This window comes from Typopeltis vanoorti, chromosome 15 (assembly GCF_054136105.1).
Source record: "Typopeltis vanoorti isolate ZY-2024b chromosome 15, IOZ_Tvanoo_1.0, whole genome shotgun sequence".
NCBI lineage: Eukaryota > Metazoa > Arthropoda > Arachnida > Uropygi > Thelyphonidae > Typopeltis > Typopeltis vanoorti.
In genome coordinates, this window is record NC_143563.1 from 54,510,147 (window position 1) to 54,526,155 (window position 16,009).

At 33.9% G+C, this 16,009-nt stretch overlaps 1 protein-coding gene across 3 annotated transcripts in view; it reads left to right on the plus strand.

The window, feature by feature from the left end:
• The window catches only part of Sec6 (Exocyst complex component Sec6), a 478,173-nt gene that overhangs the window by 332,517 nt on the left and 129,647 nt on the right, over positions 1-16,009 (plus strand). For all 3 annotated transcript variants that reach the window (XM_090405049.1, XM_090405048.1, XM_090405050.1), the window contains exons 16-17: positions 4,078-4,229; positions 14,053-14,124. In XM_090405049.1, the coding sequence (XP_090261175.1) occupies positions 4,078-4,229; positions 14,053-14,124 (224 nt within the window). The remainder of the gene's footprint in view (positions 1-4,077; positions 4,230-14,052; positions 14,125-16,009) is intronic.

Sequence of the window (16,009 nt, forward strand, 5' to 3'; positions counted from 1 at the left end):
TGCTATTCATCTTTTGCTATTAGTTCACTATTCCTCCCCCCCAGTCATTTTCCCCCTTCATTCTATAAGAATATTTTCATTCCAGAAAAAAAAAAAAAAAAAACAGATCTAAGTAAAAATGCATCTATTCCAGAATAATTCTGTGTATTATAAGTTGACTGCATCCATTGATCTCCAACAAAAGATTATTGTATGCAAAATAACTATTATGTAAGACAGAAGAGCTACTGACAAAAAAAAAAATATAGGGTGGGGGAGAAAAAACATTGCATTCACAAAAGAGGGGGTTAATTCCAATGATGATAGAAAATTATTATGTATGTCATCATCAGTTTACTGATCCTCAAAAGGTGTTCAGGTTGTTTATAATAGCATTAAATGATTATCTTTACATTATTATTAATTTATCAACAGTTTTCCTCCAAATTAGTCTATTACTTGTCAGCACTGAAATATTGTCATATCCAACATGTCATTATTCTAATGCACTTCTGATCGAATCCACCTAAACCTTGGTCTTTCTCTGGGTCTTTTTTCCTGCCATCTTGGCATCAAACACCTGTTTTGTAAGTCTTTCCTCTCCCATTCGATTTAAGTGACCATGCCACCTTAGATCTTAGATTAGCCTTCTCACACATTCTTGAATGCAAATGATGTCAATTTCTATCCTAATATTTTCATTTTTAATATGATTCTGCTATTGATATCATGTGTTCATGCCTCTAATTTTTCTTAGAACTTTCATATCTGTGGTCTCTAATTTTTGAACAAGTACTTTATCTCTAACTCAACTCTCAGATCCATAACTTAAAACTGGTTTGAACACTATCTTATATACTTTTAGTTTAGTGTTTTGGCTAATTTTTCTCTTATTCTATATAAATTTATTCCACTGGCTCCCCACCATAGCAGCTTTGCTCATTCTGTTGTCTATTACCAGATTTAACTTGTCACGTTCACCTAAAAACTGTGCCTAAATAGCTGATATATTTTACTTGTTGTATAGGCTCTCCATTCAGAATTCTATTGATGTGTTCGTTATTTCTGTCTATTTTCATGATTTTGGTCTTTTTTATTGCTGATTTTCATGTCATTTGTATCAGTTGTTATTCAATTTATTTAGAGAATCCTGGAGACTTGCACTAGATATGTTTAGGAGTACATCATCTGCATAAGGCAAGGAGCTAAGTTTGATATCTCCAATTGTAATATCAATTTGGAGTAGAGATAATGTTCATGTTGTCTTACACCTAATTTTACGTCAAACCATCTTCCTGTATTTCCTTCAATTCTAACTGCTGTTAGAATTGAAGCTTTTTCCTGAGTACCTTGTCACATGCTTTTTCCAGATCTGCAAAATTTAACCACAGATCTTTGTCATACTCTCATGATTTCTCAAACTATTTGTCATAAAGTGAAAATCTGATCCTGACAACCTATATTTGGCATGAATCCAGTTTCTTCTCCCAGTTTCTCTTCCACAACTTCTGTCAGCCTCTTTTCAAATATGCTTGCATAAATCTTACCTGTAACACTTAGTAGAGAAATTCCTCTGTAATTCTCACATTCAGCTTTATTCCCTTTTTTTTTATGGAAGGGTACTATGAGAGCTCTATGCCAATCATTGGGAATTTGACTTCCTGCCCAGATCCTCTGAATTATGCAATGTAGCCACTGCAAAACTTTTATGCCTCCATATTTGAGCATTTCTGGTCAGATATCTACTCCCAGCTGCTTTGTTTTTCCACATTTCAGGTTATGATTATTATTTTATGACACCTTCAAGGAGTCCAAAGACTCATTGAGGGAGGGCACCTACTCCACAACTCTTAGTCTCCACCACTTCTACACATCATCATCTACACCAAGACCATCTTCTGCCCACCACCACCACTAGTATATTTTGTCTGTAAATTGCATGTGTCCTGAAGGCCAATTTGTCTGTATACGGGATGAAAAACCCAAATTTCCGGGAGGAAATAGCTGAAGCTATAGATTTGTGTGTGTGTGGGGGGGGGGTAGACAGAGTGTTAAAGTTTAGAGGACATATTGCTAAAGTAGCCCATGAGATTACTTGGCTATTGAAGAACACATTAACAAGTAGAGATAAGGAAGTTGTTATTCCTCTTTATAAAGTCTTGATAAGCCCACATCTGAAATACTGTGCTCAAGTCTGGTCCCCTGAGTTTCTTGGATGAGGAAGCAGTGGAAGATTCAGAGGTGAGAGACCAAGATGGTGAATGCCTGTGGAATGTTCCCTGTGAGGATAGATGGAAGGTGTGGACTGCAGAAGTTGGTTCATAGGAGAAAAAGAGGGATATGATAGAAACATTTAAGTTTCTTAAAGGGTTTTATAGGATAGATGCAGGGGAAATGTTTCAGCACTTGGCTTGAGGGACCAGAACAAGATGTCACCCCCCCTAGATTGTGTAGATAGATTGGGTCTCCCATGATCAGTCTTCAGATTCCATGGAGATCCCCGTATAATTAAAAATAATAATACAATATATCCTAAACACATTTTTGGGATATATTCAGATTTAGTTACAGTCGAAGAACTTGTCATGATATGTGGTGTCTGCCAATATAGATATGTGAAATATTGCTGTGGCAAGGCATTTCCTACTGCTCAGACAGGTGGTGGTGGTGGGAGTTTTTTGAACGTACCAGTGTGAATGTGTTACATATGCTCCTCTCCTCTCTACTTCCCCACATAGTTTTGATATCAATGGAAGCATATAATAGGATTTGTGGCCTGTACACAAAAGCGTAAAGCAGATTCTGGTCTCATGGGCAAGTACAACACATGATTGGTCCCTATTTGTTGCAAACATGTTAGAATCTGTCTCCTTGTCTCTTTTTTTCAGTAGCATGAGATCAACCTTGTCAACTTCGGTGCTACTAGAACACAATCCTGGCCTTTTATGTGAATTCCATTCACAGAATGCTGTAAATCTATAGTACATTAGTGTTAGTACTGCAGGTGGATTAATGGTTAGATAATCTGGAAACTGTTCTATAGATAGAGATATAGAACTTTATCAGGCACTTTCAAGCCTCTAAAGAATAGTGTTGTTGTCTGTCATGAAAACCTTCATAAACATCTATGCTACCATCAGATTCCAACCCAGAGCCTTTTGGTTGAGTGAGTATGCTATTCACTTGACCAACCAGCTGGTTGTTTCTTGCAAAAAGGATCTCACATCATCTTTTACTTGTTAATGCTGAGATTTAGATCCCCAGACAAGGTCAGATTTCTCTTTAGACTGCTTGTCAGATCTATGACCACCTAAAATAGAAAAGGCCATGAAACTGCTATTTGGTATCTTTGTATGCAATCATTAGCTGTATACAGCTAATGATTGCATACAAATCCCAAATGCATTCATCCTTAGAATACTTTTTATGTTTAAGATTGTGCACTGAAAACTGTCCTAAAAAATGCTTGTATCAACAAATGTTAATTTGATTAACAGATGACACACTCTCTCTCTCACAAACTGATTTCGGTTTCATTCTCATAGACATTTTCTTTTCCCCCAGAATTATCACTCTTGAAAACTAACAAATTGCAAATCACTCAGAAAAAGACATGTAGTTGACAAACAGAATATACATTGGTTTCATAGCCATAGTTACTTTAGCTGTAATTTCAAACAATTCTGTTTCTGTCTTATACCTTTCTTGTATTATTTAGTTATTTTCATAGGTGTTGTTTTGCTGAATTGGTTTCCATCAGTTGCTAATCATCCATTCCAAGACCAGCTTGGAACCTACCAAAGCATCTTCTCCTCATCCTCTTTCATTCCATTTAGTCTTGTTTTCTGGAACAGTCTTCCTTGTAATGTTTATCTAGAGAACTGCAGCCTCCAACTATTCACAACAGGCTCTTTCTTCCTTCTGGCCATTTACTAACATATGAAACTGAATTGTCTCAAATATTATAACCCCTCATGTGCAGAGTTTAATATATATAAACATACATATTGATTGACCAAATGTATGTGTTTGAAAATAAAAAAATGCCACAAGCCATATATTAATTTGATTCTTGTATCATAATGTAATTTCATTTAGATTGCTACTGCAAATAACTGCCGTCAGTTTGGAGAGCTTCTTCATAAACTACATCAGAGATACTTGAAGTTATCTAATGATCAGTTGAGTATGGAATGTCAGAAACTGTTTCAAGAAGCACTAAAAGTATTTGAAGCACTAAGAAAAGAAATGTAAGTTATTAAGTGATATATATGCATACATTTTTCCCCCTCACCTGATGCACTCTTTATATTGATATATGTACTAGCAAGAGTGTGCTTATTGATACCTGGTAATATACTGCATGTCACTTTACAGTTATATGAATGGGCAACATTTTAAAATGAGATATAATTTCATAAATATTATCACATCAAATCAGTTTCCTCCCATACATCCCTTAATCCTTAAGGGATATATACAAGACTATGACAGTATTAAATGAATAAGTTTTTATTATACTTGACTCCCACCTATGAGAGATGGTAAGCCTGTATTACTGTGGGTGCATTAAAACCTTTTTTTTTTTTGAATACATAATCTCGAAGTCCTCCCTAGAGACCAAACATGGAACTTTCAAGAAACGTCAAGCCTTCAGCAAGCAGGATGTTCACTGTAAAATACAAACCTACAGCCTGTTCATTGGTGAGCAGATATACTAGCCACTTGGCCAACTAGGCTGGCAAGCTTACATTATTGCTAATATTCCATCAGTTTTCCTCTGAATATTTTCTTTTCCTCTATTGCTTATCATCACGGCAATATTGTTAGATCATATATTTCTGTATTCTAGGGCACTTCTAATTGCATCATTCCCCACCTAGATGCTGGTCTTTTTCCTCTTATCTTGGTATCAAAAACCTGTTTTTCTAATCTTTCTTTCCCATTCTGTTTAAGTGACCATGACATCTTAGATTTGCTCTGCTCACCCATTCTTGAATGCTGACAGTGTCATACTAACATCCTGCTTGTTGAAGGCTTGAAATTTCTTGAAACAGTTCCATGTTTAGTCTCTAGGGAGGATTTCCAAATTATGTATTTAAAAAAAAAAATCCTTCCTAATATGTTCATTTTTGATATAATTCTGCCATTAATATCATCTGTTCAGTCCCATAGTTGTTCTTAGAACTCTCATATCGCTTATGCATGGTTCTCCATTATTTGATCAACTGTTTTATTTCTAACACAGTTCTCAGATCCAAAAATTAAAATTGGTTTAACTGTCTTGTATACAGCTCACTTTAGTGTTTTAACTGTTTTCTCTTATTTCACATAAATTTATTCACTTGTCTTTCTACCATTCCAGCTTAGCCAATTCCATTGTCTATTTCCATATATATTTTGCCATCTTTACTAAAAATTCTGCCATCTTTACTAAAAATATTTTGCTTGTCTTTCGATTTCCTGTAAGGCAGCTTGATGTTTTTAATTTCCTACCTATTTTCATAGATTTTGTTTTTATTGCAGATTTTTGTACCAAATTTATTATTGTAGTTTAGTTTAGGAATCTTGCAGGCTTGCAAAGGATTTAAAAGTATAACATCATCTACATAAAGTAAAGGGCCAAGAGTAGTATCTCCATTTTGATATCAGGCATAATACCACTTTTTCTTCATTTATATGTAATCCACATGGATGATGAATAACAGTAGAGACATCAAACCATCTTCTTATATCGCCTTCAGTTCTAAATGCTTACTTTTAACTTGAGTATCGACTATAAGTCTTGGTTAGAACAGCTTTTCTCGTTATGTTATGTGCTTTTTCAGAACTACAAAACTTAAATATAGATCTTTGTTATATTCCCAAGATTTCTTAGTTACATATCTAAAAGTGAAAATCTGATGATCATAACCTCTGTTTGACCTAAACCTGCTTGTTGTTATCTAAGTTTCCCTTCTACAATTTTTGATAGCCTTTTCTCAAGTATGGTTCCTTTAATTACCTGTCCACTTAGTATGAAAATTTTTCTGTAATTCTGATAAGTTTTATTTCCATTTTTGATAGGTACTCTAATCATCCAGAATTTGACTCTCTGACCAAGTATTCCAAATGAATTCATTCATCAGCTGTAAAACTTCTATGCCTTCATATTTGAGCATTTCTACTCCAGCTGCTTTCCATGTTTCAGGTTACTGATCATTTTTCTAACACTGTTCTGTCACTTTTTGTTTCATTTAGCAACTCTTCAAAGTAATACTCCAGACATCTAGAAAATCTATCTTCAGTTTTCAAGTCACCTTTATCATCCCTAATTCTTTTTACAGTACTCTTTCCCCCATTGATTAGGTTTCTTGCAGCCTCCAGAACGTTCTGCCACCTTAATGATATTTATTATTAAAAGAGAGACCTCGAGGGAGTCTGGGACTCATCGAAGTAGGCACATGTTACCTGCACCAGCTGTCATACCTATTCTCTTGAATCCATTCACACTGCTTTCACTCACAACATCCAATGGCAATCCATTCCAATCACACACCACTCTATGAGAGAAAAATCTAGCCCTCATCCCCTTCTTAGCAGCATTCATTCTCAACTTCCAAGGATGCCCTCTTGTCTTTTTCCCTACCCTCCATAAAATGAAAAATTTCATCTACCGATATTCTCCTGTCCCTTTCAGAAGTTTGTAGGTTATAATCATATCACCCCTTTCTCCTGTTTGCTAGTGTCTGCATTCCAAAAATTCTCAATCTGTCTTCATAATCTGTATTCCACAATCCTGTCATTTTTATCACTCTCCTTTGCGTCCTATCTCCACTGTATCAGTATCACCACAGAAACAAGGAGACCAGACCAGCTCTCAATAGTCCAAGTGAAGTCTTATCAAGGCCTTGTAAAGAGGATAAATGACTTCTTTATATTTATAAGTCAAGATTCTTTTCAGCATTCCAATTATCCTGTGAGCTGTATTTTCAATCTTTGCTATATTATATATATATCTCTGCAATCTTCAGTGGGAGCTATTCTTTCACTTGCAGCATAACGATAGAGATCTTTTGGGTTTTCTTTAGCTTGCTAATTTCTTTTCATACTCACATTTTGCTTTTGGTACAGCAGTTTGCATCTGGCCTGCAACTTTATAATTTTCATAACTGATATCTTTCTTATGCACAATGTATTCCTTTCATGTCATCTTTTTCTTACAGATCTCTTGCTTAATAAGATCACATATACATTTCCCTCCTCCCCTATTTATTCTTTGAACTATAGAGACATGTTCCAGTATTGTATCATTTAAGTATTTTTTAAACGTTTCCCATGTATTGTCGATATCCTTCCCAACAATCGTTAATATACTTTAAGTATGATAAATGTCTGCCTCTGATAGCCAGGTCTCCCCAATGCCTGTAATCTGAGGTCCCAACATATTCACTAAAGCAACAAATTCTAGCTCCTTTATTTCTTATAACCCTAGCATTTGTGTCCAGACATAATGTTCCCTGCATGGTTTTTTGTATATTCTTCTGTGTAGTCTGTGTAACACAGTTGGACAACTTGCAGATCTCTGTTCTTATCTAGTACCTTACTTATGCAGATATCATTGCACATGCTTGATAAGGTCAAACCAGATGAAGAGAAAATTCGTTCTCTCCTCGTAATCATTTCCATGATAATGCACATTAACACACAGTTCCTAACATTGTTGCTCTTACACACAGATTCTTACCGTTCCTTCATCATAATTTAGTTTCCCTGACTTTGTGTGTTAGGTCTCATTCCAGTTAATAATTTCTCAAGACTCCTAATACCAAACACATTCAAACTTAAATTCACATCCCTTGCTTTTACAGATCCTACACATTGAATTGTTTGCCATCTTAGCCCTTCTTTTTAATTCATTTCTATCATATCTAAGTATGATAATATACATATTACTATGTCTGATATGCGTTAGACATAGTATAATTTTTTAAATAACAGCTTCACACATGTAAGAGAAAACTAAATACATTGTATTACTCCTATACGTTTCACCTAATATGTCATGGGCTTCATTCAGGAAGGAGACAAAAGAAATGGTAACAACATTTAAATTCTGAATACAAGAACAAGTCATACAGCATGTATAATAATACGTATCTTGGTCACAGCTATACAGTAGTACAGTAATTAATTAATTAATTAAAAATATAAACAATTAACAGCAATTACTTCCAAAAACTTAGAGATAAGCATGCAGTCTATCCAATTAAGATTAGAATGGTGGTGTAGGGCTTCACACAACTCGAAAAATAGATGATTAAATATGAACCTACTCTAGTGTAGTGTGGTATCTTCATATTTTCCAGTGAACTCTGTCTAGTGTTGATGGCGTAATAGTAATATACTTATGATTTTCATTTTTTTACTTTTCACTCTCACTTCTTCCAAAAATCCTCTCTCATGCTTGAACATATCGCTAGTTAAGTCGACTAGTGATCTACTATCTACTAGAATTATGAACTCTTTTGCTTTGCTTTTCTGTCTTTCTATTGCATGTGCTATATTTTTAATTTTTGCTCCAAGAAAATTTTGAAGTTATAGCCTAGTCATCAATCATGTTTTATGATTGTCAACTTACTAAATAATATCCTTCATTTTTATAATCAACTTTTGTTGTGCAATAATTTACCTGATTCCATGCTTTGTTGTTTCTCATTTTTATGCTTAATTTCCTTGTCCTCTCTATGTTCCTTTAATTGGCACTCGACTTTCTGTAATTCTTACATCTCTATATAATCATCTGTTTTGACTTTGTGGTTTCAGAGGTTAAATCATTTTCAAGTTTGTCTTTATCGGGGCAAGCCTTCTTGTTCTCAACTTCACTGTTCGTGTTAGTGTTTCCATTTCTTATGTGTGTTTTGGTGCCATTTTACAGCTCTGTTTAATATTGCATATTTTTATATCTCAACAAAAAGTGTATTATGAAAACACCGAATATTATAAATACATATACTATAAAACACTAATTTTCTAAGGAAAAAAATACAATAAAACAGATAAAATTTGCCAATTTTATGCGGGTGCTAAATATACTCATTCACAATGTCTTTATATCTACTGTTATATTACTTATTACACTGATGTTCAAAAGCTAAGGTCGAACTACACATTTACCCATATATGAAAAAATTGTTATGACTTCAGCCAAAATATGGACATAAATTTATTGCCAGTATAATAATAATTTATATTACACAAAAAATGTGTCATACATTTCATACAAATTAAATTGCGATACATTTTTAGCAAAAGTTACAAATTTCTTAAGGACGTAGTTAAGAAATTAATGTTCAGTGCTTACAGGAAACTATGCAGAGAGACATTTTAGTATGGAATATGTCCACCCTGAAGTGCATTTCAGCTCTCACAACATCATACCATGCTTAGTACCAAATGATTCAGGAGTTCATGAAGAAAACCAGCAGAAAACTTATCCTTCAGAGCAAGGATAAGATCTTATTTGTTTTCTAGAGAGGAATTTTAAGCAGCAATGCATGTCCCTATTGCATCCCAAACATGTTTTGTGGGGTTGAGATCTAGGGAGAGTGCTGGCCATTCAATTTGATTAATATCATTGGTCTCTAGAAGTATCTCCACTGCTCATGTACAATGTGGTGTGGCATTGTCATCCATAAAAATGAATTATTTGCCTACAGCACCAAGGAACAATTGAACCTGGCATTAAGAACTCTATTGCAATATTGTTCACCAGTCATAATCCCCTTTTTTTAATACTTGTAAGCTCAGTGCATCCATTAAGCATAATGCCTCCCCAGCACATCATATCCATCTCTTTCAAGGACCATCTCGCAATGGTTAGCAGCACCACTTTCATGCCAGATCAAGTGTCATCTAGAATCAGAGGAAAGACTGAAATGACTTGCATTTGTAAAGAGTACATTAGCCCATTGAAGTCTTGTCCAATTTTATGGATATAACACTACTGAAAACATGCTCTACAATAAGCTGTGAACAAAAGGATACAGACTATAGGCCTTCAGGCATATAGGCCTACTTGTTGCAGATGTCTTCCCACAGTTTATCTAAATATTCACATACCTGTGCTTGAATGGAGCTGCCCTTCCATGGTGTCTCGATTACATTTTGCTGTTATAACCAAAAATCTTCATGCTCCGTGGTAGAGCAAGAGCAATCTCTTAGCAAATGTATGGAACACATTCCATTGGTTTGAAATGCTACCCAGAGCCTGGATTCGACACTATGTGCGATTCCAAACTTATCAGTAATTCTATGGCCTTCTTCGAGCTTTCCAATAATTCTTCCCTGTGTGTAACCACCTAGATGATGTCTTTGAGACCTTACAAAACACCCAAATTTGCAACTTTATTCCTTCATGAAAAGAGCTTCCTTCAACACAATTCACTTGGTGCAGCCTTTTGCCTTTTATCCTGTTGAGTGCTACCATGTGACCCCCTTTGAGCACAATTTGAAAATTTGAACGTGTACCCACTTCCTACTTGAAATTGTCAGTTATAAAAATTGCCACAAGCTGATTCATCTCAATTTTCAGTTGTAATCTTCAGAAGTAGTGCCTTAAGTTTTGGACATCGGGTTGCCTACAGATAAAGTTGGGGTTAACAGTAAGAATACAGAAGATAAATTGAGTTTGGTTTGAGACTATTTTGTGTTCAGTTGGGTTTTTAGGAAGTGCCTAAATTGGTAATTTTTCATTGGTAAAATTGGTAATTTTTTTTTTAATTTATTGAGTTTTCATAAACTAATTGGTGTATTTTAAGTATATTATTGTAGTGTTTAGTGGGTTTATTACATAGTATTATTCACAATTAAACTTACAAATTATACATACAAATATTAATTACCCTTGTGTAATGTCATTACCAACCCGAATTGGAAAAAGAATTGGAGACTTGTGAAAGTCGCATTCAGCATTGCATAATCACTTTATGCATGCTCATTTATCCCAGGGGTGGCAGACATTGTACTTCATTGCAAACTCCCTCCCTAATATCTCTAGTTTCCCTGGTTTTGCACTTGCAAACTCTCATCAGACAATACTTTCTCCAAACATCTAACTCCAAAATCATTTAAATGTAGTCTGTCAGGCATATATGTCCTTTTGTCCATTAAATTCACTCCATATGTCTATAAACTACATGCCATTCTTCCTTCACAATCTTCTCATTGACTCATTAGCATTATGGCCCTTCTTCTTCTGAGCTCTGTCTTATCATACCGAGGCAGCAGACTTACAATGTTTACTTCCTTACTCTTCATTTTTGTTCTTTCAGCAACTCTTTCATATCTTCTCTCATTGCATATTTCTCCCCTTTCCAATTATCTGTTCCTGCTATAATAATCATCTCTTATACTTCTCCATTCTGCACGCTAACAGCTTCACTAACATCCTTGAATTTCGCACTTGAGAAACATGCTTTCATCACTTTCTCATTAAATATACCTCTTATCATCAAATCTCTATATAATACCTTATCCTTATTTCCAGTTTCTTGCACTTTCATACTTTCCCCACTCCTTTTTTCTTTCATTCTCTCACCTGCTGTACCACACAACAATCATTTCTCCAGTTGCTCTAGCTCCTGTTTTGTCCTGTGAAAGGATGCCATGTAAGCACGTTATTTCACTTCTTACTGTCACTTCTCACCAATTACTTTTAGCCACTTCTTTCAAGCTTTCATTCTGCACGCTATCGTTCACTACATTTGCCAGAACATCTTCACTATCATCTTTCATTTTTTATATATTCTGCATCAATTCCTGATAAGTATACAATCAGTGCTGTAGCAATCACCCACACACCATGGGTGAGTTATCAGAAACAAGTGATAAATAAATTTTCAGCATCATTCTAAAGGCATCGAAAATGTATTTCTTTATTTTCTTCACATATTTTACACTTTTTTTTAAAAAAAAATATCTCATTCACCATCAAGTTATTTGATCATAGGCAGCCTCCAATGAATGTAATAAAGAAGTTTTATTTTCAACAAGGAGGTAGTATCTTATGCAATTAATGTAATAAGTTAATTCCTTTGTAGAACCTTCTTGTTCCTGCCAAAAGTTAATTTTGAAGAAGACACTCTTAAAGATACCTTGCTATTTCCCCCCCCAAATGTGAATTAATTCCAGTCTGTGACAATAGGTGGCACTATATCTCTCATCCTTTATTATAAAGTAAAGCCTACCATGTGTCCTCAGATTAATTTTGAAATAAATAGTCAGGTATTCTCAAAAAGCACTGTATTTTGTATCACTTGCAAGTCATCATGAAAATAAATGTATATTCTTATATAAATCAGAGACACCCTTAAAAATAATTTAAGAAGAATGATTTTCATTTATTTCACTTCCAACTGTAATTCTCCCAACACCCTCTTTAACCTCCAATTTCCCATTTTGATGTTTTTCCATATCACTACTTGAAATTGTATGCCATTCCAGCTATCTTTTGTGTTAAGTGTTGAATCCTCCTGCCTTAATTCTCTCTTAATCACTACTGTCTGAATGTGACAGCTTATAGTTATTTTTTAGAAGAATCTCACATGTTTTCATCTTCTTTCAGTAACAACCTATTAATTAAGTTAAGATGTTACTGAAACTGTAATTCTTCAACCAGTTATTTCTTTCTCTTGATACTTATTTAATACTTATTGAAAATATAATGGTACTTATCGTGAATTCTGTTTATGTTGAGTTTGAGCTTGTTCTAGTAGGTTTCACAGTTCATCCTCTTTATCAATAACTGGGCATAACTCCCTTTGAGCATGATATTTAAATGTGTATGTATATCATATACAGTTGGTTTAACAGAGTTCAATATATAATTTTGTTGGTCTGATTCCATATTTCCAACCTATCCTCAGTGATATTTATGAATTGTGCATTCTATGAAAAGATGAAAATTGGATGCTAGAAATGTCACTTCTCTTTATTCCTTAAAATCTTTGTGAAAGTTTCCTTTCAGTTATGTAGCTTTGCCCCTTAAGTGATTCCAAATACACTTGATGATATATTCTAATAATTTTTTGAATTTATTTACAAGCAGTATTTCTTGTCCTGTATGAACTATTCAAGGTTATCTCTTTCAGAATAGTATCTTCTACTCTTAATGCAGTTGATTTGATTGGTAGTTTCTTAAAAACTTCATTACTATCAGTGATTCCCTGGTATACTGTTAAAATGACACACTTTCATCTCAGTCCCATACAGGATCAAGTTTAAAGTGTGGTGGCTGTAGGTGCTCAATTTAACAAGTAGGAAAAACAAGTGAGCATCTAAGATTTTTGTAGCAAGAAACTAGTGGGGTGATACTTGATCCTGTACAGGGTCAAGTTGAAAGTGTGGCTGTAGGTGCTCAATTTAATGAGTAGGAAAGATTGGTGAATTTTTTAAGATTTTTTTGGCATGAAACTAGTGGGGTGATACTTATATTTTTGTTTTTTTTAGCAATTGCTGAAAACATCTAAAAAACTTATTTCTTTTTCTTAAAAACTTTTCTAAAAAAAAAAATTTCTTAAACTGCCAAAGTGGACCAAATCAAGAATAGCATTCTTCTTGAATGAATGAGGACACTGTCATGCACTTATGCAGTTGATGGATGCTAAGAATATGCTGCTTCTACAGTGCTTTTAAACTGCTCTTAATTTTTTTTAATTAAAAATTCTTGTTTTACTCGTAACTTCATCACTGTATGTTTACCTTAACATTTCACAATTTTTTTTTAGTTTTGTCCAATGTCAGGCAAAGTTTGTTCTTGATAACTGATTGCTGACTCATATAAACCGTCTGTACAAATGGGCAGCTGATCTTATATACTTATGATAGATAAGGATATCTCATTTGACCAACAGTCCTCTCTGTGTTCATCGCCAGTGCTAAGTTATGTAAAATAGGCATCCCTATGTTCCCAAAACATGTAGATTGCATCTTGTGAATTAGAGATTCTAGCTATAATGAAATAAAAATAAATGTATATTAATTTGTTTTACACCGACTGTAAAATAAAAGCTGTAATATGTTTTCTTTCTTCAGCTTTCAGTATATTCAAGATGAATTTTTCATGGATATTAGTCAACAACTTGGTGACTTATTGACTAGAAAGTGGTAAGTTTACATTTTTGAACAGGGAAAATTGCAAAAAATTTATACTACTGAAATTTTATGATAAAAATTATATAGGAGAAAATTGTATTGTTTTATTTTTGAAAAAGTTTTGAAATAAAATTTGAGATTGTTAGTCAAACAGCTGTTATAACTGTTGTGGAAGTCTCAGTTCATAATTGTGATATATATCATTGTGCTTTTTTCTTGGTGTGTGTGTGGGGGGGGGACAGGATTTCCATTATAAAATGTTTTTATTTAATATATTGAAATAATACATCCAGAATTGTGTTAGTTATTATCAACTGGAACTGTTATTTCATTTCCAGGTAATCCTTCTGTAAAATATCATCAGTGTTGTCTGCTTCAACAACAATAAATGACATTTTTGTTTTCTTTGGTATATGCATATATGCAAGGGGGGAAGGGCATCAGTCTGTGATAACTTTTTTTTTCTGACCTATTTTACTGCTGCGTGCCTTCATACCTTGTTCCATAATGATAGTGCCCTTCAGTGGAATGGTATAAGTTTGAATCCTGTATAGAATGCAAAGAATCTTCCTAAAGTGTTTTCAGCCTAATGCATAGTAGCTGGTCACATATGGAGATGGCGGTGTTTTTCATCTTGCATGGCAAGCCAGTTAGAGAATACACCCATTTAATAGAAATAGCACACTGTAAAGATAACCAGGGTTTGAAAGGGTGCTTGTCTTTAATAGCCAGTTTTATTTTATATTTAACAAAAATAAAAATATAAAAAATATAAACATAAATGGATGGAACATGTTGAAAGAATAAAAACAGAAAGATTATCAAAAGTTTAATTAAATTTCCTTAAATTACAAACCATTAGAAAAAAGAAAACCCGGATGTCCTCTTAAGAGATTCAACGATGACTTCTAAGGCTGGAACAGGCCACTCTAGGCCTAAGTCCTTGACAAGCATGATGATGATTTTATTTTAGTTTTTATGTGGTTCCCATTCATGAAAGGTTGTAAACCTATAATACATTAGTACTGTGAGTGAGCTAAGGATTTTTTTATTCTATTTTTTTATTAATTTTTATCATTTTTGGTATTTTTTTATTTATTTTTACATAGTTTGGAAACCCTGCTATAGAGATGAAACATGAAACTTTTTCAAGCTACTTTGAGTCTCTAAAGGTAGTGGTTTCACATTGAACAATGAAATTTATCTCCAACCTAAAAACAATCACAATCATCCATGCCCACAGCAGGATTCGATTCCACGACCTATTGGTTGGAGAGCAAATACGCTAACAACTCAGCCAACAAGTATGTTTTATACCATAGAAATATTTTATATTTTTAACTGACTTATCACACCTGTTGAGGCATGCCAGTCATTACAAATGTCTGTTTTATCCTTTAGCATGATTTTGTCATAATGGAATACAGCCAATAAGAAGATAGAATGCACATGCATCATTTATCTTAAGAAAGTGCTCAGATGTAGCACAAAGTTACCAGCTAACTGTGACACAGTTACCTAAAATAACATATAGGGGACAGTAGTAATCAGCTTATTTCATACCCACTAATGCAAGATGTGATATTTGATTAATAGTGAATGTTGAAAATTGAGAAAGAAGTATTGCATATTTTTTTTATTTCTCTTCCCATAATATGTTTTTAGATTTATTTCTTCATTTGCCATCACATCATGTGATATTGCTATTAGTGTGTATTTCATCTGCCATTGTTTCAGAGGCAGTTAGAATTCAGAAAACCTGCTAATGTAGTTAATGTGTGTATGCACACCTTTGGATTTTATTTTAGAATTTTTATGAATTTTGAATGTTTTGACCTTTAACATGTGTTTATAATGCAGAGGAGAGATTGCTTCACTTTTTTTTTTTTTTTCATAG